Genomic DNA, 26491 nt, shown 5'->3' with positions numbered 1-26491 from the left:
ATAATGAACTTCACTAACGTGGAGTGCGCAGATGCACCACCTTTGGTGAAGAAGGCATTTCTGGGGATGATCAAAAGACAAAAAAACGCCTTCACAGATCCCAACCAGGCCCTGCCCTACAACACATCGGTAGTGGCCACGATTAGAACGACTAGCGAAGATTCCATTTACGCCCAATAATATCCATACCCCATGGGGGCAGCAGATTTCGTCAACAACGAGATCCAAGACCTGCTTAAAAATGGTATCATTCAGAAGTCGGTGTCTCCTTGTAACTACCCAATAAGGGTGGTTGATAAAAAAGGAACCGGTGAGGCCGGAAAGGACTATACCGGACAAATACCCGATTTTAGATATCTCCATGATTCTGGGCAACTTGGGCAAGGAAAAAAATCTTTACGACACTGAACCTCAAGTCCGGATATCACCAGATCGTCTTAGCGGAAAATGACCGCGAAAAAACTTCCTTCTCCGTAAGCGGAGGGAAGTACGATTTCAAGAGGCTTCCCTTTGGCTTTAGAAATGCTGCCAGCATCTTCCAGAGAGCCATTGATGACATTCTCAGAGAATAAATCGGCAAGACTTGCTTTGTCTTCTCAGAAAATGAGAATGCTCATATCAAGCACGTGGATTGGGTTTTAAAAACCATAAGCCATGCAAATATGAAAGTCTCAGTAAAAAATCAAGTTTTTTAAAAGAAAAGTGTAAACTTTCTTGACTTTATAGTCACCAGAGATGGCACCACTATCGACCCAGAAATGGTCAGGGCCATAAAAGAGTTCCCCTAACCAAAAACATTATTTGAGGTTAGATCATTCCTAGATCTCGCGAGCTATTACAGATGCTTTATTAAGGACTTTGCAACCATAGCAAGGCCTACTTTGGTCATCTTAAAGGGCGAAAATGGTAAAAGTGTAAACAGACATAGGTCGCGACACAAAAAATTTTTTTCGAAAAACTGCGCAAAATTTTGGCATCCGAAGATGATATGCTCAGATACCCGGATTACAAGAAGCCATTACATGTAACGACGGATGCTTCAGGCTACGTTATTGGAGTAGTGCTTTCACAAGAGATCCGTCCTTTTACAATGATCTCGAGAACATTAAAAGATAGGGAAATTAACTCCGCCACAAATTAAAGGGAATTATTAGCCATCGTTTGGGCGATGGCCAAAATGCGACACTATTTATATGCGGTGAAAGATATAACTATCTTTACTGACCATCAGCCATTGTCATTCTCGGTATAAGATTCTAAATTTTTTTATATATTGTAACGAACTGATTTTTTTTATTTCGCTCGCTACTGGTTGCAGCGGCTAGCTTAGAGAGTTTGTGTGTTCGTCCTACCAAATTAATGATTTGTGTGATTGCCCGACCAAGGAAACGCAATAGGTTCTGAATATAGCCGTTAATTTAGCTGTTTCTTATATTATATCTTTGGAGATCTCACTATTCCTGCGGCGCTTCTCTTGCAACGCCTTGCCTCCGTGGTACTGCTGGCTCCTTGACGTGGACGACAAGTCGGCCCGGCCGGGACTCGGATAATATGGGGCACGGTGTATCGTCCTGGGGTGAGGCAACGCTCGTCCTGGAACCACCTGTACCGACCACTGCCTCCACTGTCCTTCTCGAACCCGCTACGTCGCAGTCGTCTCTGGAAGACCACCCGCCGGTCGTTCTGGGTTTAGGATGTTATGGGGTAGGGTGTATCGTCCTGGGGCGAGGCAACGCTCGTCCTGGGACCACCTATACCGACCACTGACTCCACTGACCCTTATGGACACGTCGGGTTCTTGCCTTTCCTTCTGAAGGTCCTTTTGCCGGCCGGAACGGATTTAGGATGCTATGGTGCAGGGTGTATCGTCCTTGGGCGAGGCAACGCTCTTCCTGGGACCACCTTTGCTGGCCACTGACTCCACTGATCCTTACGACACGTCAGATCCTTCTCCTACACTCCCAGGATCTCCACTTGCTTGTGGTGATTCGACCTTCTGAGTCCTTCGGGTTTCATGCCGCCCGATGCTTTCACTGCGCCTTTTCTTCTCGTTTGACCGCGCGTTCACATTTCCGAGATCCTTCTATTAACACTCCGACGCTCGGCCTCCTTCCGCACGCGATCTCTTTGTCTCATTAACTGTCTCCTACTTGTGGTAGGATGAACACTCATAAGGCCCACTGTACCATGTAGTAGCATAGTTTTAGGTATGAAGCCCATAGTGGCAGATCATATCCCCGTTAGGAATAAGAATATTATTGTTATCTCGCTCTTACTTATAAGCTAGCATTAAGAGATAAGAATGTATACCTAGCTCACTCAAAAACGCATACACACTGCAGAGAGCATAAGCAAAGAGGAATAGGCGAGACGCGACATTCGGTTGCGTGCGCTTGAAGAGAAAAGTCGATTAAAGGGATTGTGAGATTATTTAAAGAATTAAGTGCGTATATTCATTTTCGGCGTCCACAACATCAGAAGTAGTCATTACCCACTATGCCTGACATCAAATGGAATGAATTCTCAGTGCTCCAACTAAAGAAGTGGTTGGAAGCTCTGGGACGCCAGACTTCCGGCACAAAAGCGGAACTAATAGTGCGTCTGCAGGCCATTTCCCCAGAAACGCGTGGCGATTCACCGCCAAATAACGGATCAGCACCAGAAGAGGTGGAGGAATTGGATGGAGCTGCAGCCTGGCCAAAGCAGAGAGAGCCACAGGGTGGAGACACATGCACGATCCCGTTCGACGAGCAGTCATTGCAGTCAGAATCTACGGAGAACCTCGACCTGGATCAGCTATCGTTGGTGGATACAGAGAGAGCCACTCTAAAAAAGCTTCGGGACGAGATAGAGGCAAACATGGCTGTGCTGCAGAGGATCCAAGCGGATATCGACGACGCGAACAAGAGCAAGTCTGCTCATGCTCGCCAGATCAATGACGTCATCGAGAACAACAGCAACGGAAACCACGGCAATGTTAACATATGCGCTAACAGCACCGACGCCAATGTTAACAGCACCAAGGTGACTATCGCCGTCGACAGCATCGATATGGGACATACCAGTGTTGGAAAAGAAACCGCTGGTAGCGTTGTTTAGCACCAGAGTCGAAATGTAAACAAGCTTCTGGAATCTCCTGCAACATCGCTTGCCTTGGCAAAAGAGGTAACGATGGAGTTTGACGGCAGCTTATGTGCGCGCAATTGGGTCACGCAGTTTCAGAACATCGGAAAGATTTACAATTTGGACGACGGATGCATGCACATGCTGCTAATTGCCAAACTAAAAGGAAACGCACAGCGCTGGCTGCACGCAAGCGCCACACGCATCCTAGAAGCGACCGACCAGCTGTGCGAACAGTTAATTTTGACATTCGAGGTCAAGATGTGAAAAGGGGAACTGAGGAACGCATTTCAAAAACGCGAATGGCATCCGGATGAGAAATTTGCTGTTTACTTCGAGGACAAGGTGATGCTGGCCAACGACATCAACATCGATCTAGAGGAGCTCCTGGAAAACATAATTGAAGGAATCCCAGCACCAGCGTTGCGCAACCAGGCGCGCATACAGTGTTTCTCCGAGCCGATGCAAATTCTGCGGGCTTTCTCGGAAGTCCGTCTGCCGAAGCAAAAAACAGGAAGCAGTTCATCAAAGCGCCTTACTGGAGGAGGTGCAGCCAATAAGGACTTACGTTGTGCCAATTGCAACTCCAAAGGACACTTCGCCAGGGAGTGTCTCAAGCCAAAGAGGGAGCCCGGATCCTGCTATGCCTGTGGGGCATTTGGACACTTCGTCGGACAATGCCCGGAGCGCAAGAGCGCCAATATCAACAATTATGTAAGACTTGTCAAGATTTTTTTTCAGAATAGATATAAAATCCCATTAATTACAGAATGCCTCATAGACACAGGGAGTCCAATATCGTTTACAAAATTAAGCAATGTATCCAAGGAAATTAATTTAGAATCCGCTTCAGAAACCTATTTCGGGCTGAATAAAAGCCAACTGACAATACATGGAAAAATCTTATGTTACATTATAAAAGGAAAAATTAAATGTTATTTTTATTTGTACGTGGTCCCAGACGAGTCTATGAGTCATAATGTAGTTCTTGGACGAAATTTCATGGAAGCGTTCCAGTTTAAACTGGATCCAGACGCCTTGGGAAGGATAACGGTCAACCCAGTCGATAGTAAAAGATATAGAAAAGCAAATAGTAAAACAGTCAGTTATATTGTTAGTGAAACAGTTAGTGAAACAGTTAGTGAAACAGTTAGCGAAACAGTTAGTGAAACAGTTAGTGAAACAGTTAGTGAAACAGTTAGCGAAACAGTTAGTGAAACAGTTAGTGAAACAGTTAGTGAGACAGTTAGCAAAACAGTTAGTGAGCCAGTTAACGAAGAGGTTGATGAAACAGTTAGTCAAATGGATAATGAAACAGTTAATAAGACAGTTAATAAAACAGGCAACGAAGCGAGTAGTATAGTTAGTCAAGCTGTTAACGAGGCAGGTAGCAAAACGGCCATCGAAACAGTTATGCCTTTAGCCAACTTTACGACGGATTCCGGACTTTATGCTGCGGTTGTGCCCAGTTATGAAGAAGCTGTTAGAGAAATTTGTAGCATTGATCACTTAGAGGATGAGCAAATGAACTTCATATGCGGCGAAAACAATAACCAAGCCTTAAACAGTCAGTTAAAGGAGATTATTAAACGCAACTACTTGAGCGTTAATAAGCCTACCGAGCATTTAGTCAAATGCGAAATAAAACTTTGTTTAGAAACGTCAAAACCATTTAGCTGCGCCCCAAGAAGACTTGCCTACTCAGAAAAAGAAAAATTACAAAAACTATTAGATGACTATTTAAAAGAGGGAATTATTCAACCTAGTAAATCAGAATATGCTTCACCAATTGTTTTAGTCAAAAAGAAAACAGGAGACATACGGCTATGTATAGACTTTAGAAAGCTGAACAAAGTTTTAATTAAAGACAATTATCCGATACCGCTTATCGATGACCTTTTAGACAAGCTAGTCAACAAAAAAGTTTTTTCGAAGCTTGATTTAAAAAACGGTTATTTTCACGTATTCGTTAATAAGGAATCAATTAAATACACCTCATTTGTTACACCGTTAAGGCAATTCGAATTTCTCAGAATGCCAATGGGCCTAAAAACTGCATCGGCAGTGTTCCAAAGGTTTGTAAACAAAATTTTCGAGGATCTTATAAGGGATAACAAAGTAATTGGATACATGGACGACATCATGATTGCCAGCAAGAACTCGGAGGAACATTTAGAAACCTTAAAGGAAGTGTTTATCAGATTAGCTCAAAATAAATTGGAATTACGAATGGATAAATGTGAGTTCCTTCAGACAAATATTAAATATTTAGGATTCATTATAAATGGTGAAGGCATTAGGACGGATGACAAAGGAATAGAGGCCATACAGCATTTTCCAGTTCCAGACAAAATACAAGCCGTTCAAAGTTTTCTGGGCTTATGTTCATACTTCCGTAGATTTATTAAAGATTTTTCAACATTAGCGAAACCTTTATATGACCTTTTGAGAAAAAATGAAAAATTCAAATTTGGAGAAAAGGAAATGAGCTGTTTCTCAACTCTTAAGGAAAAGCTGGTGCAGGCACCGGTCTTAGCAATTTATAATTTCAAAGACGAAATAGAACTGCACTGTGATGCAAGCGCTCTTGGTTTCGGTGCGGTGTTATGTCAAAAAAAAGAGGATGGAAACTTACACCCAATATTTTATTTTTCAAAGCGAACAACAGTCGCTGAGGCAAAATATCACAGTTTCGAATTGGAAACAATGGCAATTATTCACGCACTGCGAAGGTTTAGAATATACTTGTACGGAAAACGCTTTAAAATTATAACTGATTGTAATTCTCTTACTTTGACGCTTAACAAGATTGAACTTAATCCGCGAATAGCTAGATGGGCGTTAGAGCTCCAGAACTACGATTATGAGCTCATACATAGAGAAGGTAAAAGGATGCAGCATGTTGATGCTCTTAGTAGGTGCACGAATATTTTGATAGTGGAATCAAATACGTTTGAAGACAATTTACTAATCTGCCAAGGCAAGGATCAAAAAGTTCAAGAAATCAAGAAACTACTGGAAAAAAATGAACATAAGTTGTTCGAAATGAGAAACGGAATAATTTATAGAAAATGTAACGACGGCAGACTTTTATTTTATGTTCCCACAGACATGGAAGATCATATTCTATATAAATATCACAATGAGATCGGACACATAGGTAGAGACAAAATGTTAAATGTTATTTCTAAATCTTATTGGTTTCCCAATGCCAAAGACAAATGTTTGAGCCATATAGAAAATTGTTTAAAATGTGTTGCGTTCTCCCCTAAGACAGGCAAGGAAGGATTTCTACACTGCATTCCGAAGGGCAGCAAACCGTTTGAACTAATACATATCGATCATTACGGCCCAGTCGACTCAGGCAGATCCAAAAAACATATTTTTGTGGTCATCGATGGTTTCACGAAGTTCGTACGTTTATACGCCACAAAGACCACTAATACAAAGGAAGTCATTACAGCCCTGAAGGACTATTTTAGAGCATACAGCAAGCCTAAATGCATCATTTCAGATAGGGGAAGTTGTTTTACATCCAAGGAATTTGATGACTTTATGTTAGAGTTCGATGTTAAGCATATGAAGATTGCGACTGGTTCACCCCAAGCAAACGGACAGGTTGAAAGAGTCAATAGAAGCCTAGGTCCAATGATAGCGAAACTGGTACAACCAGAGAAAGGCATATATTGGGACACAGTAATAGATAAAGTTGAGCACGTCTTAAATAATACACAGCACCGCAGCATCAAACAAACTCCAAGCAGAGTTCTTTTTGGTTTAGAGCAAAGAGGAAAAATAGTAGACGAATTAAAAGAAAAACTAGAGGAATTAGAAAATACTGAAGAAAATAGGGATTTGGCAAAAATTAGAAATGAAGTTGAAAATAATCAAAATAAGGCTCAAGCGTATAATAAAACACATTATGACAAGACCGCCAGACAGCCATCAGAATACAAAAAAGGAGATTATGTGATGGTAAAAAATTTCGACAGTACAGCAGGCATCTCTAGAAAATTGATTCCAAAGTGTAAAGGCCCATATGTGATATCTAAAGTATTAAGAAACGACAGATTCTTGTTAAAAGACGTAGAAGGTTTTCAGATATCTCGTAACCCATACCAAGGTGTCTGGAGCATCCAAAATATTAAGCATTGGATAGGCAACAAGAAAAATAAACGAAGACACAATTAAACAATAATAATAATATAATAACAGATTAATTTAGTATGTACATATGTATAAATTAAGTAAAAGAATTCATCATACAACTAAGCAATCAATGTAAACCATGATCAGGGGATCAGCTAGTCAGGACGGCCGAGTTGTGGTAGGATGAACACTCATAAGGCCCACTGTACCATGTAGTAGCATAGTTTTAGGTATGAAGCCCATAGTGGCAGATCATATTCCCGTTAGGAATAAGAATATTATTGTTATCTCGCTCTTACTTATAAGCTAGCATTAAGAGATAAGAATGTATACCTAGCTCACTCAAAAACGCATACACACTGCAGAGAGCATAAGCAAAGAGGAATAGGCGAGACGCGACATTCGGTGGCGTGCGCTTGAAGAGAAAAGTCGATTAAAGGGATTGTGAGATTATTTAAAGAATTAAGTGCGTATATTCATTTTCGGCGTCCACATACTCCTCCGCCTTCAGACCCCGTTCCGACTGCGCGCTGACCGCGCGACTCGCGCCGGTACTTTCTCGTCTATCCTCGCGTACGTACTCCTCGCGTGTTGAGACTGACTGCCACGAGCTGCACTTGCGCCGTCCCTTTATAGGCCGCGGGGATCCCGTTATTTCCCCTTTTGGGCACGGCCCGCTCGGGTACAAGGTCCAACAGTTGTACCGTTAGTTCACGGTGCGTCCTCTTTGTGCACGCACCGTTACCGGTCGACCTCTGTGCCCTTGGTCAACTCGAGTCCAAGGTCCAGAGCGGTACTGTTACTTCACGGTGCGTCTTCTTTGTGCCTGTCCGACATCTGCACCGTTACCGTTCGACCCCTGTGCCCTTGGCCCGCTTGAGTCCAAGACCTAACGGGGTACCGTTAATTCACGGTCTCTCCGCTTTGCATCGCGGCTGTTGCTAGGCCACTCCCCTACACGAGATTTGTGGGGAGTTTTAAGACTCCTCACAATATTTACTTTTGTCTATTTAGCTTCCATGATTTTTCCCGGTGTATAAATTCCTTTATTATTATGTTGAGTTCTGTTCGTAATTTCTCTCCAGTCGAACATTGGGATTTGTGTGGTGGCGCTGATGCATCCCAAAGCTAAGCTCAAGCTTCCTGAAGTTTGTCTATCAGGAGCTTTCAGATTGCTCTTACATAACAGCTTAAGTCGCCACTACAAACTTTAAAGAAGTTCTCGTGACTTTCAAGACAATTCAAGTTAGGAGCACAATCAGAAAGCACATTTCAGTTTGCTACACGTATAAGAATCGTACGACATTTTGGAAAATAAAATAAAAAATATTAGATGGTACAAAACAAGGATGCTTAAATGGTGACCCCGACGCTTGAATTTCGATAATAGTACGCATAACAACAGCCGAAACCTCACCGACTTATGCCTTAGTACCTTGAGGAACACATAACATGGACACATCATATGGAAAGAAAAAGGTCGTGGGTAAGCAATGAAAACATTTTATATTAAACCGTTTCTCTAATGGTTGCCCACTTGTCAATTTGGGCTTTTAGGGTAAATATTTCATTTTAAGTATTATGGTACATTTAATATGATATTTATTAATAGTGAATATTTTGTTGGATTTAAATATTTAAAACTGAACTGAATGAGAAGCTGTTGAAATAGAGCACTTATGTTGTATTCGTTCTACGTGTTAAGAATCTTTTGGGAATTGTATAGGGGATAATAATACTTTTCCATTCCATTGTCTACGTAGGGAGGGTAAAGACGCAGGTAACCATATCATAAAATCCTCTAATTTATTAAGTTCTCTGAAGTTACTTGTCGTGCTGGCGCATACTTATTACCAGGTTACCTATTTCATTTTTTAAACCGCGCACTAAACAAATGTGTCAGACCACATATGTGCGGACTCCATTTAATATAAATAATATACAAATAATACTAGGAGTGATCGAATTGTTTTAGAAATATGGGTGAATTAGAATTAAAAACTATTAGCTCAAAAATTTAAATCATCTCCTTTAAAATATAAGTTAGTGCTAGCTCTAACAAAAAAGTTAATGTAGCTATAGCTGATCCTAATATCCAGACAATTATAAATCCTGCAAAGTTTGACATTCCGAGCGGGACCGGACCAATATCTTTACTTCCTGTCATTGTTTCTTGAACTTGTTGTTGTATCTTCAGATTTAAGTTATCGGCAACAACTCGATATTCCCAATATTTATCGAAACCAGACGAATGCCAGCTATATATTAGAGTATTTAATTTATCGAGGAGGGGCCAAAGTCTGGGAACAAAAGCCACCGTATATTGAAAATAAATATCGTCCTTCATTATAACTAACTGGTCAATCGCTTGAGACCCCAAATAGTTTCCGATAGCAAAGTGACCTACAGAACAACAAAAATATAAAATTGGTTCCTTTAATTAATTGTTGTTGTTACCGAATGGCAGACGCTCCACAGTAAATCCAATGCGCACATGCTGGTCCTGTGCTAAGCGTAGCAACTCATCGTCGCTATATATGTGGAAATTGTACAATATATCTTTCACCAATGCCTTTCATAGAAAGAATCGTATGTTACTAAGGTGATAGTGTTCTTCATTAACACACTTACCTCATCAGAAGCGCGTATGGCCGAGACCCATGCCTCAGAGTTGGCCGCCCACTGTAATCGGTGAAATCGCAAGCGGGGGACTGTGTCGGCTGCCTCGTCCAGACTAGGAATTGTCAATATACTTGCAAGGCCGCCACCATATATGCTGGTTATTATTAAATCATTAAGGAAGCAGGCAAATAGTAGTACACGAACTGTCAGTGAATATGCCTTGCTGTTTCCTGATTGCGATATGAAAAGTTTAAAGGTGGTACATACACCAAAGCTTATACAAGTCCACCAGCCCTCACGGTAGCTAGGCAGTACATACAGCGCCTGCTCACTTTTAAATGCTAAAACCAATCCTGTAGCTTCCGCACATAGACATAATAGAATTGCAGCCCATAAAGTTTCTTTGAAAGGCTCTAAGGGAAGGTACCAACTAGTCAGTCGCAATGGCGCTGGTACAAGACACGTTATTCCAGAACGTACAAGATACATGGAAAGGTCTAAGTATGTGTAATCTTCGTACCACGAGTACATAGCTCCAATGCATATATCTGCTTTTCGATTAATAAGCATACCAAGAGCACCATCTCCTGACATATTTGGATAAACTTTGCCCCAATCACTTGCGGCAGCTACGAAAATAATAAAGAAGGTTCTTTATAACAAAAGATCAATACACAATTTTTGGCTACATATTTCAACAAGCGTGAAATACAAAGCTAGAAAGTTATATATACCTTTGCAGATAAAACTATGTTCTAATTATAAATGATCGAATCACATGGTGAGGGAGAGTTGTTTTGAATTGATGAAAGTGGCTTAAAAACTTTCACACCTAAAATATACTGTCAGAAAGCATGCGAAACATTTGAAAATACCTTATCACAGACGGAACACGAGTCTCTACTCTTATGGGTTCAAAGTTATGGGCGTGGGAAATTTAACGATTTATAGCTGTTGTTGAGCTAAAAGGCTTTTTATTAATTATTTTCGAGCAATGACAAGACCATTTTTTGTAGCGATTTCGAACGATAAGATTTTATTGTTTTTGGCGATGCAGCTGGCGGCTGTGTGACCCGACAGCTGTTATCCCGGCAAGCTATCTGCTTTTAAGTCTTAAAACTAAAACTAACATCCAGCTCTTTATCACAAAAGAAAACATTACAGGTTTCTAAAATATTTTATTTGGATATAAAAATAAATAGCTACCAAGAGAGAACGCTATAGTCAAGTTCCTTAACTATCAGATACCCATCCAGGCTTCTTGCAGACCGTGTCGATCCTGAAATTAATTGTCAGCGTTCTACTTGTGCTTCTTCTTCAGCATATGATCTCTATAAGGGCATATCAATTTCCATTATGTCTAGATTCTAGAGAAAATGAACGGTATTCTTCAAGCTGCTTTCGAGAGAGCTCGTCAGTAGATTTGTCGTTACTGTCGTCCGATGCAGGTGTCGACCTGGATTCTGTTCCCGGTCTCTTCTGCTTAGCCAGACATTTAGCATTATGTCGTTTGGCGAGTAGAACTGAGTATCCTGTGAGACGAGAGATAGTCTATTGGCGTCACAATTCCATTGATTTGTTCAGCCTCTGATGGCAATGAATTCTTTCTTGTCCCATTATATCTTCCTTGTGGTAGTGCAACTGTAGCTCTGAAGGGGCTTTAAAGTAACGCAATATTTGTTTGGCACTGACTTATGGACTAGAGCGTCGACTCTCCGTTTGTTACGGAATTTATATCATGTCGGGTTGTCATCCCTAGATACATCAGTAAACCAACCAATGACTGATACACCATTTTCTTGACCAGTTGTCAACTGTCCTTATTGCTTTATACTTGAAAATCTGTGTCCGGTGGTAACAGCCTAGTTCCACCACCACCATCGCGTTCCTTTTCTATACCCAGGAAATGCTTTAGAATTCCTCAATCGACAAAATCGACTGTGGCAGAAGTAATCGTCTTTACGTAGTTCAGTTCATGTATGCTCCAAATTTAGGTCACCAACGTATACGCATTTGACACATCACAAATCAACGATTTTCCAAAATGTAATTACAATTAAGTAAAATTCAGTCGGTTAAATTAAACGTGTCTGCCTAGCCCAAAGGCTAGACCTCTGCCAGTACACAATAAACCGTGCGTGTAATCAGTACAACTTGCATAGTGCTCTCATAGAAGCATTTCTTGTGCAAGTTAGCGAAGGTCTTGCTCAGCACCACGTGATTAGCTGGTGGCCCAGAACAAAAATCACCGCAATTCCCTTAAGGGATTCCACCACTCAGCCGCAATGCTTCAGATGTCAAGGTTTTGGCCATACCCAGCGATACTGCTTCACTGCCTTCATGACTCAAAAGAGTGTTCAAAAAAGGAGGATGAGGAAGTATACTGCCTTCACTGCCACGCCAATGACCCCCAGACATATAGAGGATTCCTAGTATACAAAAAAGGTTAAGGCAGAAGCTGCACCCAAAGGCAGGTCTGTGGTGATCAACAAAATACCTTCTCCCATCCTATTCCCAACTGTTACCAACGGGATAAGCTACAATAATGCACTCATCGCAAACAAGGAGTCGCATACGCTCATAACAAAACCCCCCCAAAACCCAGCCAAATAGAGGAAATGGAAATGGAAATGGTTGCCCGCCTTGAAGGCATGATGGCACCTGCAAAGGAGTAGGGCCGAAGTGGGGAATCACGTCAAGACAAACAATGTCGACCTCGCCTCGGAAACCCACTTCGGCCACAGATCCCAGTTAAGCATCAGCGGGTACGACCTCATCCAAGCCAACCACCCATCCGGCAGAGTAAGAGGGGGAGCTGCTATCATCATCAGAAGCGGCATGGAATAAACGGAGTTACCAATGATCCAAAAGGAATGGGCTCAAATTTTGTTGATCAGCAAACAAGGCGAGGGGGCCGTGCCTAAGAAGTGCGCTGGCGTTAGTACTTCAAGGTCGTCAGGGTGTTCTGAAAGAGGAAAGGTCTAGAATTAATTATTGCAGCAATGTATCAAATGAGCGTACGCAGGTCATCAGCGGGCAAAACGGCAGGGCCAACAGCTCGTTAAAAATGATGCTATGCTGTTTTGACAGCCGCCTTCCAGAGGCCTCCAAAATGCGGCGATCGAGGAGGGATGAATCGCCATTCAATGCTATCAGTCAAACAGAATTCATGTACTGCAGTTTGATGTGATGTGTTCAGGAACAAATGCTTAAGATCCTTCAGCTCATTCCGAGCGCCGACAATTGCTCGATGCTCGATGATTTTACTTATCGACTGTCGATACGATAACAAAACTTGAACATGTATCCAAAAACATGCTTCAATTTTTGCCAAGAGTTGACAATTTTATAACTGGTTGGGATGTCGATGTCGGCAGGGGTCTTGATAGTGATGAGGGCCTTCTTCCTTAGCTTAGGGAGAACCTTTGGAGAGAGACAAGATTCTGGCCAGTGCGATTTGTCCTTTTGAATATGTAGGAATATAATGTCGTTCTATGGCGTTTGACAGATCCTGGATTAAAGAGATGCGATTAGAAATAAAAGTTTGAAAGCGTGAAGACTCTTCTCGAATACAGGACAGCACCACAGCAGAGTCTGACCAGCAATAAACAGGGCATGAAAATAAGCCAAGCTGCATGACTTTCCGCATTAGTTGAGCCAGTAATACTGCCGCGCATAATTCCAATTCGGGAACCGTGAGGGTCTTCAATGGGGCCACACGAGATTTAGCGCGGAAAAGGTGGGCTACTCGGTGACTTTGAGACATGGAGACTATGTAAATGCATCCTCCATATGCGTCAATGGCATCACTGAATCTATGGATTTCGACCACGCTATTGGGTACGGAAGCGGAATGAATCGCCGAAGGTAAACTTTCGTTCCAGTCAAGTTTTTCTCTCCAGATTTTTTGCAGCAGGATTTTAACCTTTGTTATGACGGGACAGATACGACCAACTGCTCTCATGGGCGATGTAGAGAATAGCAGAATATCCAAAATTGAATACCAGGCGATACCAAGAGTTTTTGTAATGTCGCTGCCGTCATCAAATTTGAGAAAAGAATCCTTTTCTGAATCAGGAATCTGCTTCAAAGTACCAAGATCACTTGAGCACAATTTTCTTAATTTAAAATGCCCTTTATCCAGTAATCCTATGGTCTGTCGCATGATCTCTTCGGTTGAGTTAACTTCTGTGATGGGGTCATCGACATAAAAGTCTTGTAGAAGAATTTTAACGCCATTTGGAAACGACGTTTTTTCGTCTTCTGCCAGCTGCTGCATGCCTCTGACAGATAGAAATGAAGCTGGCTTTGTTCCGTAGGTGACGGTATCAAGCTTAAATTCTTGTACTTTTTCCTGGTGTGTGTCACGCCACAAAATGAATTGTAAGTAGCTGTCCGGTTCCTTGACATCGGTACACATCGGTACATCTTGCAGATGTCACCAGTTAAAGCAATAGGGAAGGTTCGAAACTGTAACGAAGTGTGAAACAGTTTGGGCTGCAAAGTGGGGCGTGTCATTAGTATTTCGTTTAAAGAGTATCCAGAAGTAGTTTTGGTAAATGGTACCAGGGACATATGATTTAACGATAAGTACTCGTGAATAAAGGCTGAATACTTCTCTTTGAACTGGCGATGATGACAAGTTTGTTTTCCAGATTTAAAAAACAGCGATAGGCTTGTCGATAGGAAGTCGAACTGATTATTCTCCAGATGGAAACCTAGAAAATATAGACTTGAAGTGGGCCTTGCAGTCGAGTTCTTCCTTTGAGCGCTTAGAGAGGAATTCAAGACGGTTTCTGTCTCCCAAAATTTGCGCACCAGTTCCTCCAGTCGGATGCCCTCATCAGACATTTCAGGCGCATTTGATTGAATGGTCAATGATGAAGCCTTGTTAGGGTTGGAGCCATCACCAGTGACAATCCATCCAAAACGAGTTACTTGGAGAATGGGAAGTCTATCGGCCAAAATTCATTGAATTTTGGAAACCTTTCAGTGGGAGCAGCATCCTCCCATAATAGATGGGCTTCACGGTCGGCCTTTTGAAGAAGACAGTGAATGAGAATACACTCGGATACTTCCACAGGGGTGTCCATGTTCTGAAGGGCCCGTAAACGCAGATTAATTTGGTCGGACCGTTCACGCAGCTTTACAGAATATGAACCTTCTACCTTTGATAGGTTCATGATCGCCGAAATGTGAGACTCGTCAGACTAAGCCGGTTATTGTTGTAGCGCTTATCCAACAAATCCCGGGACGGCCGGGTAATTTGCACCAACCTCTAAAGCACCAACGGCATCCAAAGCTGGACCTCTTAGGCAAGACTTGAGGTGTTGAAACTTCTCCATGTCAGCCAGTATTGGGTTTTTATCGATGACAGTGGAAAACATCGACATAAAATCTGTGTATTAGTATAATTTAAACTAAAGGTTGGTAGCTTCAGGTCAGGCACATTCGGTCGTCGAAATAGAGAACCAGAAGAAGAGAAGAACCAAACAGCACACATAATAGCAATGATGTGGGTGTGTTGACGCACAAAGTCAATTTTTTTGCACAGCTAAAACGACACGAATTTGGCGATAGGCAAAGAAGAAACCGGAAACGGTGGCGTGCGAGACGGGTTAATAATTCAAGCACTGAATTTTGAACCGGGCAATGTAAAATGCACGGACACTAGTGAACAATTTTACAAGCACTGTATTTGCACCGGCAACCAAACTGCACACACAATAGCAAAAGATGACAAAATCTTTACCAAGATCCCGTGCAAGAAGATCAGCAGACGTTCCAGGCAATTCAAAGGGCTCTTCGCCATGATGCGAGTAAGAGGCAAACATTTCTTCAGCCTGTCATCTTTAATGTTGTGAAGGCGAGGCCAAGTTTCTAAGATGAATGTGGTGCTTAGATCCGCACACACGGCAATTGCTGGAGTCGCACTGCCTCACTTGATGCCCAGCCTTGAGGCAATTTAAACAAAGAGCCAGTTTCTTCTCGCAATCGGTGGGTTCAGGTTCTTAAAACTTTTGCAGTGATAAATTGAGTGCCAAGAATCATTGCTGAGGTTGAGGCTTATGGCAAGAAGGGCGGTCCTACGCAAATCAGATGTTCTATTACATCCCACCTGACTGCCTGGAATACTAAACGACGATATTCAAATCTTTTTTGAACGAAAAACCAATGATAGAGCATAGCAAATGGTTTCTAGGGCAGAGTTCCTCAGACATGATCGTAAATGCTGCACCTTTTCTATGTTTCTGAGGTCAGGATGGCTATCTATTAACGTTGTAAGCATAGAATAGAAATTCAGCCTCCAGCGAATTTTGGAAGCTAAAGTGGGGGCAGCGTCGGTGCCCTATGTCGGAGTGAACGGTGCTGATTAAAGGGTAGTTTAGTTGCGATTAACGCTTTGAAATTTCCCCCGAACCGATGATTTAAGAGTCACGAAAATGTCATTTTATTTCTCACTCAAATTACTTTCCATTTACTCAAAATCCAGTTCTTCGAGCTCGTTGAGAATTTTTTCCGAATATTTGTTAAAGCTCACGGATTAGCTCCAGCCTCACACCAAGAACGAACTCATTAAACGAAATTACCGCAGAACTTGACAAAGAATCCGCTAATCGTTCCATTCGAACGATTCGTAGAACAGAGACTTACAATTTGGCGGGAAGATGGACGCAAAGAAGAATTAGCGGAAGCTTCCGTTACTTGGCTATGTACGCGAAAAATATAATTTCTTTTTTATATGCTCTCCTCCGTAACCAACGGAGTTACTGTTAATATTTATTAATTAATTTATTTTTTCTGAATACCGAAGACTTTAAATAGCATTGTATGATTTGCGCGATGTATGGTTTATGCAAAAATCACGTCGGGGTCACCAAATGTTAAGCGAATAAGGTTATTTATTAGTTATTTTTGAGAAATTAAAACACGTTTAAACTGAAGCGATTTCGAACGACTGTTTTATTGGTTTCAGTTACTGGCGGCTGCGAGACCCGACAACTGTTTTATTTCTAAACTACAACCGTTTTTTGCCATTATTACTTGTCATAAAATAGTGAAAATGAATCGAAAGAAGTTTTTTGGCAAATCGATAGAATATTAAGCGACTCATAAAATTATGAAAATGTGGGCGTGGCAGTTTTGGACGGTCTTAGGGCGTTCGAGTGGGCGTGGCAACAAGTTTTTTGTTAAATCGATAGAAGTCAAAGCGACTAATAAAATTATGAAAATATATCCAACCATTTTTCAATAATGTTTTGAGCGATTTTGGCGCGTTTAAGGGGGCGTGGCAAATTTTTTTTTGATTGAAATTTTCACGACTAATAAAATTATGATAAAACATCCAAAACAATTTCAAAAGCGTGGTCGTTTCAATTTTGGGCGGTTTGTTTGCGTTAGAGTGGGCAAAAGAGGGCAAGAACTTTTTCACGTTTAAAGACAATAAAATTAAATGTGTAACTCATAGTAAGATTTGTTCCATTGACACCTTAATCTCAGACTCAGAATGGCGGCGGGACGGACAAGATCTGTTCAGTCCAATGTTTTGTCTCGGTAAGAAATTTAAACCCCAAACTCAGTTTAAATTGATTCGCCGAAATGGACCACGCCCACTCTAAGGCACACAAACCACGCAAAATTGCCACGCCTCCCTTTAAAAAATATTTTTTATTTTTTCTTATTTTTATTAGTCTCTTAAATTTCTATCGATATGCAATCGGCCACTCTATAACCCTAAAACCGCCAAAAACCGCAACGCCCACATTTTTGAAATTTTGTGGGATATTTTGTATTTATTTTATTAGTCTTGTAAATTTGTATCGATTTGTCAAGAAACCTTTTGCCACGCCCACTATCGAACGCCCTAAAACCGCCCAAAACTGCTATGCCAAACCGGTCGCAATTTTTGAAAAAGTTTTAAAATTGTTTCTCATTTTATTCCATAATATTCGCGTGCGCATTCACTCTAGCTGAATAACGGATATCTGAAAGTTAGGGAAGTCGGCTATAGCCTTCTCTCTTGCTCTTTTTTATCTACCTACAATTTGAGTGCTAAACAATTCATAAATAAGATAAAGCCGCCACGTGAGAAGACCTCAAGTGCGCTGGTTAACAAACTAGTTGCAATTATCGGAGAAAACAAGTTCCATGTTATACCTCTTACTAAGGGCAACATACAAGAAACGAAAGTGCAGACTCAGGATGAGTCTTCCCACCGATCAAGGACCAAGTACCTGGACGAAGCGGGGAAGAGTTACTATACCTAGCAGCTAAAATGTGCCAAGGGATTGCAGGTTGTCATGAAAGGAATAGAGTCATCAGTGACCTCATCCGAAATTATCGCGGCACTAAAGGAGAAGAACTTTAATGCCAAAACGGTGATCAACATTCTCAACAGGAACAAAGAGCCGCAGAAACTCTTTAAAGTCGAACTGGAGCCATCGAGTCAGAAAAACAACAAAAAGGAAGTACATCCTATATATAAGCTACAGTATTTACTGCACCGAAGAATAACCGTAGATGAGCCACATAAGGGCAGGCAACCTGTGCAGTGCACCAACTGCCAAGAATATGGCCACACCAAAGCGTACTGCACCCTAAAATCCATCTGCGTCGTTTGCAGCGATGCCCACAGTACTGTAAACTGTCCTAAGCAGCAACTGTGGTGAAAAACACACAGCCAACTGGCGAGGATGCATTGTTTACAAGGAACTCAAGAGTCGCTTAAACAAATGAGTGGATTCAGCTCGAGATCGTATCACACCAACAGCTCACAAAGTAATGGAACCGACTACAACTAACATCCAGCCACAGAACAAAGCAAAATTCTTCATTTCCAGTGTACTAAAATCAGGGATCCAAGAACCGACAGCAGTCATCTCCAGCGTCCAGCATAAAATTCACCAAATAAACACAAGTAAGCAAATAAACACACAGAACATGCAACAGCAGCCAATTGGCGTTGAAGCGATTATTCTTTCGATGCAGCAAAGCATGAAAGACTTCATGATCTTCATGCAAGGAACTATGCAAAACCTTATGAGGAACCAAAACATCCTTATTCAAATGCTCGTTTCTTCTAAAACAGGATTATGACTTCCTTAATAATAGCTACCTGGAACGCTAATGTCGTTTCGCGGCAAAAGCTAGAACTTGCTCAGTTCTTATCCGACAGAAACATTGACGTTATGCTATTTTCAGAGACTCACCTTACCGAAAAGTACAACTTTCAAATACCAGGATATACATTTAACTTAACGAATCACCCGGATTGCAAGGCCCATGGAGGCACTAGGATACTAAGACGAATGCGAATTAAGCACCACTTTCTTGGTAATTTTCAAGAAGACTGCTTACAAAGTACCTCTATAAACCTCCAATGCCATAACGGTGCTCTCACTCTGGCTGCTGTCTATTGCCCACCTCGCTTAACAATCTCTGAGGAAAAATTCACAACACTTTTTAACTCGTTTGGTAAAAGGTTTGTTGCAGCTGGCGATTGGAATGCCAAGCACATGTACTGGGGATCTCGGATAGCGAACCCTAAAGGAAAACAGCTGTACAACGCAATCATCAAACCGCAAGACAAACTTAACTCTGTGTCCCGGGGAGCGCCTACATACGGGCCAGTAGATCTCATGAAGCTTCCAGATTTGATTGACTTTGCCATCACAAAAAGCATATCCCAATCAATGATCACAGCTGAGGCACTTCCAGAAGTCTCATCTGATCACTGTCCGGTGCTCCTTCATCTTTTGTACCTGCTACAACACATCGAGCGACCGTGTAGGCTTAAAGCAATAGGACCAACTGGGCGAGGTACAAAAAATATGTTTTTTCCCATACCGGCATTTCTAGCCCCCTGGACAACGAGCAAGACATTGATCGAGAACATCGAGTACATCGAGAATCTCACTCCCACAGGCACAAAGAACTCGTTGTGGAAAGACCACAGGAACCTACAGGCACCAACAGAAACGGTTGTACCTCTCCGTAACTCTAGCGGAAACTGGTCTCGCAGTGACACGGACAGAGCAAGAGTCTTCGTTGATCATCTTAAAAAGTATTTTAACCAAATCCATTTACTCTCTCGCCTTTAACTGCATCTGCATCTGGCACCACAAGATCCTGTAGAATTTCGGCCAAGCAGAACGAAAGTCATTAAAGAGCAACTAAAGACTGGAAAATCGCCTGGCTAACCCCGAAAATGATCATCGAGCTCCCAATGTGTGCAGTTCTACGAATCTGCTTGCTCTTCACCGCAATTACTAAAATTGGATACTTCCCTCAAAAGTAAAAGAAATCAATTATTATTATGATCCCTAAGCCTGGGAAAGACAAAACACAGCCATCATCACACAGGCCAATAAGCTTACCAATTTGGTTTTCGGGGAAAACATGGAGAATTGAACAGGTTAACCGCATGACAACAGAAACTCGTACTGCCTTTGAACACCGTGAATATTGCACAGCTCTCTTCTTAGACGTTTGACAAGCATTCGATAGAGTATGGCTGCATGGACTTATGTTTAAAATAATCAAACTGCTGCCTCAAAACATACATAAGCTTCTAAAGTCTTACCTATATAAAAGAGTGTTCGCGGTCAGATGCAGTTCAAGCACTTCAAGCGATTGTACTATAGAAGTTGGAGTGCCTCAAGGAAGTGTTCTGGGCCCAATTCTATACACCCTATACACGGCGGACATCCCAACAAACTACCAGCTAACGATATCCAAATTCGCTGGTGACACTGCAATACTAAGTCGATCCAGAAGCCCAGTAAAAACTACGATACAACTAGCTCGCCATCTAACTTGTGTAGAACATTGGCTTGCAGATTGGAGCATACGAGTAAATGAAGAAAAGTGCAAACAGGTAACATTTACCCTAAACAAACAAAGCTGTCCGCCCTTGGTAATGACTCACACGCGCATCCCACAAGCCGATAACGTAACATACTTAGTTATTCATCTGGACAAGCGGCTCACCTGGCAGAAACACAAAGAGGCCAAGACGACGCACCTCACACTATAAGCAAGGGATCTACACTGGCTTATAAACGTTCGCTCTCCCCTAAGCTTGGAGTACGAATTCCTCTTATATAACTCCGTTTTAAAACCCATATGGACCTATGGCTCCGAGCTAAGGGGCAACGCATCGAGAAGCAACATCGACATAGTACAGCGAGCACAGTCTAGGATTCTGAGAATCATTACTGGAGCTCCGTGGTATCTTCGGAACGAGAATATACACAGAGACTTACAAATAAAACTTGTCATTGAGACAAGAGCAGAGAAGAAAGTAAAATGCAATGAAAAACTAGCCTCACATCCAAATCCTCTTGCAAGACTACACCGGAACGACCAACCAGCCCAGCGTTAAATTTGTTAGGCCACACAGCACGAATCATGTCATAAAATGATATTTAGTTAGTTTAGAAAAAGATTTGAAAACTTTGAAAACTCTTAAGTAAAAGGGAAGTTTCAATAAATAAGCAAAACATAAAAAAAAACAAATCATTAAAACTGCTTAAGATACAATTATGCAGTTGAAAAAGGGTCATCCCAGAGGTTTTTGATTTAATCCAGTCGGATATCTTTACTTTTATTTCATCTTTTTGGGACCACATTTGCGCTCGGCAGACAATAGCAGTCAAATTATTGATAACTCAATACATACATATCATAAAATTCAACAAGCCGAAAGTTTTCCCGTTCCCGCCAGTACATAGAGATCATGTCAGGCTATCACAGATACGGAAATAAAGTCGGCACTGTGTCACGAATAAATAGATGAACTCAAAATTTTTTAATATTCATGTTCATGATGTTGTCTGAAGTATGACGGGTGTCGCAGCCGCCAGCAGCTTAAACCAATAAAACAGTCGTTCGAAATCACTTCATACTAAACGTCTTTTTATTTAAAGTTATCGCTGATGCCAACAGGATAACATTTTTAAATCTCAAGGCGACTGCAATTTATAATAGAGTGGGACGATTAGCGGATTCCCTTTCAATTTGTTTTGACGAGTCCGTTTATACTGACCGATGTGCTGCAACAAACATCTGGAACAATTTTTAATGAGCTCGAAGAACTGAATTATGAAGAAATTTAAAGTAATTTATGGGGGAGATGTGTTTTGACATTCTCGGGACTCTGATATCGTCAGTTCGAAATGAGATTCTAAAATAGCGCATTCAGCCCTAGTTCCTGCTTAATTCGCTGAAGGCAACGCCAAATACCATAGATATATTTTGTCTATGTGCACCAGTATCATTACTAGCCATTCTGCCCCGCAAACATAGAAATGATAGAAACATAGACACAACATGCAACACCTTAGGTTGATGCCTACTTTTTAATAATTAGGGGAATTTAATTGAAAAGGGAATTAATTAATTAATTTAAAATTAATATAGTTAGTACTTACATGAATCAATTTGGATTGTACAATTGAATTTTTCACAGAAATTTAAAATAATACGAGTTTCAGTTCCATCAATGTAAACATTTTTGAAATCGGAGTCCCCGCTCACGCCCATGTCTTGTGCATTAGTACTCATGTTCTAAAAATGGATCAACAGATTAATTTTATAAAACATTTGGAGTCAAGCAGTTAAAGTTTTCAAATGTTCCTGGCAAAAGTTTAAAAGTTAAAAATATTAAAACATTTTTGAAAAATGTGGCCGTGGCAGTTTTGGGCGGTTTGTGGGCGTGACAACATGGATCAAAAAAAATGCGTTTGTTACTCTACGAGTAACAGGTATAATATTCTAATTGGTGATAGTCAAAAAAACACCGACTTTTCAACAACTATGTAATAATAATCTGCTTTACTAACTCACTTCTCCATAGTGTCGGTTTAATTTATGAATCATAAGTACGTCTGATCGCAACTAGATCGTTAACCTTGTTGTGCTTTTCGTCCTTTCTCTTCAGACTGAAATTTCTCCTGTACTCTAACTGCAAATTTTTTATATTATTCCTATTAGCCTACTGAAGAATCTGCTTACGCTCTTCGAACCACTCAGACAATTTCCAGGGTTCTCTAGGCTCACCTTCAACAACATCGGCACTACACTTCGTGCATTCTTTCTACCTGACCGGTATCATGCTGTATCTGATGTTTTTCGCAATATACCTTCAATAAATGCTGAATTGGTTACCAAAATTTACAGCCTGTCTCTCATTTAAGTACCTTCTCCACTTCACGTCGGATAAAACCGACCGTATTTCGAGAATGCGTCCACGATGACTATTATGTGATTATACTTCTTTTTGGTGATCTCCATCGGTCCAACGAAATCTATACGAAAAATGACGAGTGGTTTGTCTCCTCTATTAATTGGATTGAGATAACACTACTGTCTAGATGCTTTCGAGATTACTAAAATGCATCCAACACAATTTCCAGCGCCGTATTTTTCAACTTTGACCCCAAATATGATATCTCCACCAAATCTTGTGTATTCTTCGCTGATAAATGACAATATAAGCAATATTCATGATTTCAGTTTCCATTTGAGATAAAACGACGATATCTTCTCTTCTGCAGTAATCCTTGTGCCCCTTTGTTCTAACTAAACTTCTGACTGCCTCGATCAAATCATCTACCGACTAACCTTCCTTTATCTTATGCATTACGATTTCTGGCCAATCAAGACATGTCACTCGACTGTGAGTGGCTACATGTCTCATTTTTGTTCCTGATAGATAATCTATTTTATACTTTTGGGAGTTATGTTTTATGTTGGAAAAATTGTCCCTCCTTGTAGTTTCTCAACACGATGTCCATCTGAATCATTTTGTTGTTGTTTTGTTGTCCCTCACAATTTTCTCATTAAACTTTTAAAAGTCACAGCACATATGTTCCTTTCCATTCTTATTCGCCACAAGTAGGATAGGTGAAGCGTACTTTGAAGTACCGGGCTTAATTTAGTTTTGGTTAAGTCACTCCTAAACCCGCTCGTCTACTACCATCTGGTCAGGGTAAGCAATGCGTCGAGCATGCTGAAACACTGGTGTTTCGTCTGTAAGTACGATTTTCATCTCGACCAGACAATTTCTTTTCGGCTTGTACTTTTCTATCACCTTCTATTCCTGCTCTCCATCCTGTACCTGCTTTTTGAGCCCTATCACCACCTGCATGTCTGATATTGGTATAAATTCAGTACTCTTCTTCGTGATTTTCATGACTACCATTACTAAAAGAGTTCGGCCTAAAATCGCATCGAATTTCATGTCTTTTTCGGCTATGACGTGAAATTCTACTTTGAGATCTATCTACTTGAACTGAAATTATCAGGCTTCCAAAAGTTACGATTTGACTTTCTCAGATTCCAGTCTGTTAGGGTGATGGGGTTGCTGGTCCTGGAAATTTCCTAGTTTGCTGAAAATAGACCACTCGGAGAAAAGCGAACACTTGACTTTGTAAATGCGCGGGCGCGACCGGCGTATGTATATTCTTCGTGGTTAGTTTTACACTAAAGCTTATTCTAATGAGTTGGGTTCTCCCAAGCGCAGCGGAGACTCCTCGGAGACTCTGTGGTGAAGAGCGGGAGAGCGTGAGAGGGAGTGGGGAGCGTAAGAGGGAGCGGAGAGCGGGTGACAGTCCACACCCCGTAACTTGAACATTCCGCCCCCCTTGCAATCACTGGGGTTGCAACATAGCCATCCTACGGCAGGCTGCAGGCACCGGACACGATCCACCCAAACACAGTTTTTTGAGCGACCGGCATTCCCTCGTCGAAGGTCAGGAATCCGGATTGGATAACCTTAGGATAAACATCTGCTCCTAAGACCATGGAGACGGTAGCCGGCCGATGGAACTGGTCATCAGCCAGCATGATGTCCCGGTACTTGGATACTATGGTGTCGCTCAATGCCCGGACAGGTGTGCGGATCCGCACCCTGGGCTCGATCTTGAGCACGACCTCCAGCTTAGTATTCGCGTCGATCCTGGAGCGGATCGTCGTCGTGCAGACCTTCTCGTCGCCAACATTGGTCATCGGAAGCGTAAAGGCTGACGCCAACGAAACGTCGATGCAGCTCATGGGGCTGCACGGATCGATCAGTGCTGCGGTCTCGAAGGTGGCGTTGCAGCAACGACGAGAGCGATGGGCCTGGCGTGGTCGATTCCGGGCGTCGTGGCGATGAACTCCTACGCTGAGTTGGCGGATTGTGCCGGCGGGAACGTTGGGACGAGGCCGAAGCTGCTTGCCGGGTTGGCACCGGTTGGAGACGTGAGCGCGCTCGCGACCGCGACAACGAGCTAACCTGCTCGTGCATGTGGAGCAGCGTGTGGTGGGATCGGTCGCACTTCTTGCAACGATCACCGCTTCGGCAGTCTCCCGTGGAATGCTCGTGAGCGAGGCAATTGGCGCAGTATTTGTTAATGAGGACTGCTCGCAAACGCTTTTCAGCGCTGAGCTTTAGGAACCTCGCGCACTTCCGAAGAGGATGGATACCGCGGCAGACTCGGCATCGGTAGGATTGAATACCTCGGGTACGTCTGCTCTCCACGGCACGAGCACTGCGTGCGTTTTGTTGACGAGGGGCCATGCTGCGCGTAGTCGAATGTCGAACGGAGATCGAAAACGAAATGAAAAATAATGTATGATTAGTGCTAGTGAACTACAACTAAGGACGATAGGAGCGCCTATTATTGTCGAGATTCGGAAGACTCCGTCGGCAAAAGCACCACTTTTGCTACTGGACGTTTAACAACTCCACGCGCAGTACGGATATTTACTACACGGACGTTGCCGTCGGCTCCTGGGAAAACAGACTCAATTCTGCCGAGCCGCCATTCATTAGAGGGCAAGTTGTCGTCCTTGATGACGACCATGTCATCGATGCGGAGATTTTTGGACGGGGCCTGCCATTTGGAGCGCTTGTGGAGTTCTTTGAGGTACTCTTCTTTCCATCGCACACGGAACTGCTGATGAAGAGCTTTCAAATGCTGCCACCGATTAAGAATGGATTTCGTTTCCCCCTTTACTTCGGGTTCCACCGTGGACATAAGGGGTCCCCCGACAAGGAAATGACCTGGCGTCAGAGCCAGCAAATCTGTCGGATCCTCAGACATGGGAGAGAGCGGCCTGGAGTTAAGGCACGCTTCTATTTTTGCCAAGAGCGTGGAGAGCTCTTCGAACGTGTATTTTCGTGTGGCAGTGCATTTGTAAAATAGCGTCTTGAAACTTTTTACGCCTGCTTCCCAAAGGCCTCCCATATGGGGTGCCCCCGGAGGAATAAATTGCCATTGCATCTCTTGATGAATATAGGCATTCGTCACCGACTCTTTTACGGCTTGAAGGAAATCGCGGGAAAGCAGGGTGGCAGCGCCAACAAAGGTTTTGCCATTGTCTGATTGGACTTGACGTGGACACCCTCTTCTGGATACAAAACGAGAGAAAGCGGCAAGAAACTTTTCGGTCGTTAAGTCAGATGTAGGCTCTAAGTGGATGGCCTTGGTGGAGAAACAAACAAAAACTAACACATACCCCTTTGTAATAAGACATGCTCTTCCCGTATAGTTCTTTATATCGAACGGACCGGCGTAATCCATGCCCGTATACGTGAATGGTCGGGAGAACG

At 42.2% G+C, this 26491-nt stretch overlaps 2 protein-coding genes across 2 annotated transcripts in view; one reads left to right on the top strand and one right to left on the bottom strand.

Annotated features, from left to right (window-relative positions):
• Window positions 1-3396: 3396 nt before the first annotated feature.
• On the top strand, window positions 3397-4085 carry LOC116801497 (cold shock protein 1-like). The gene is made up of 2 exons (XM_032721523.1): window positions 3397-3837; window positions 3893-4085. The coding sequence occupies exons 1-2, from the start codon at window positions 3472-3474 to the stop codon at window positions 3902-3904; spliced, it is 378 nt and encodes a 125-aa protein (XP_032577414.1). The 5' UTR covers window positions 3397-3471; the 3' UTR covers window positions 3905-4085.
• Window positions 4086-8857: 4772 nt separating this feature from the next.
• The window catches only part of LOC6620526, a 51900-nt gene continuing 34266 nt past the window's right edge, over window positions 8858-26491 (bottom strand). Inside the window, exons 5-8 of the mRNA XM_002044693.2 lie at window positions 22326-22461; window positions 9904-10523; window positions 9730-9844; window positions 8858-9675 (exon numbers count right to left, since the gene is read on the bottom strand). Coding sequence (XP_002044729.2) covers window positions 9290-9675; window positions 9730-9844; window positions 9904-10523; window positions 22326-22461 — 1257 coding nt within the window. The 3' untranslated portion in view covers window positions 8858-9289. The remainder of the gene's footprint in view (window positions 9676-9729; window positions 9845-9903; window positions 10524-22325; window positions 22462-26491) is intronic.

This window comes from Drosophila sechellia, chromosome 3R (assembly GCF_004382195.2).
Source record: "Drosophila sechellia strain sech25 chromosome 3R, ASM438219v1, whole genome shotgun sequence".
NCBI lineage: Eukaryota > Metazoa > Arthropoda > Insecta > Diptera > Drosophilidae > Drosophila > Drosophila sechellia.
This window is presented reverse-complemented; position numbering and strand designations above follow the sequence as displayed.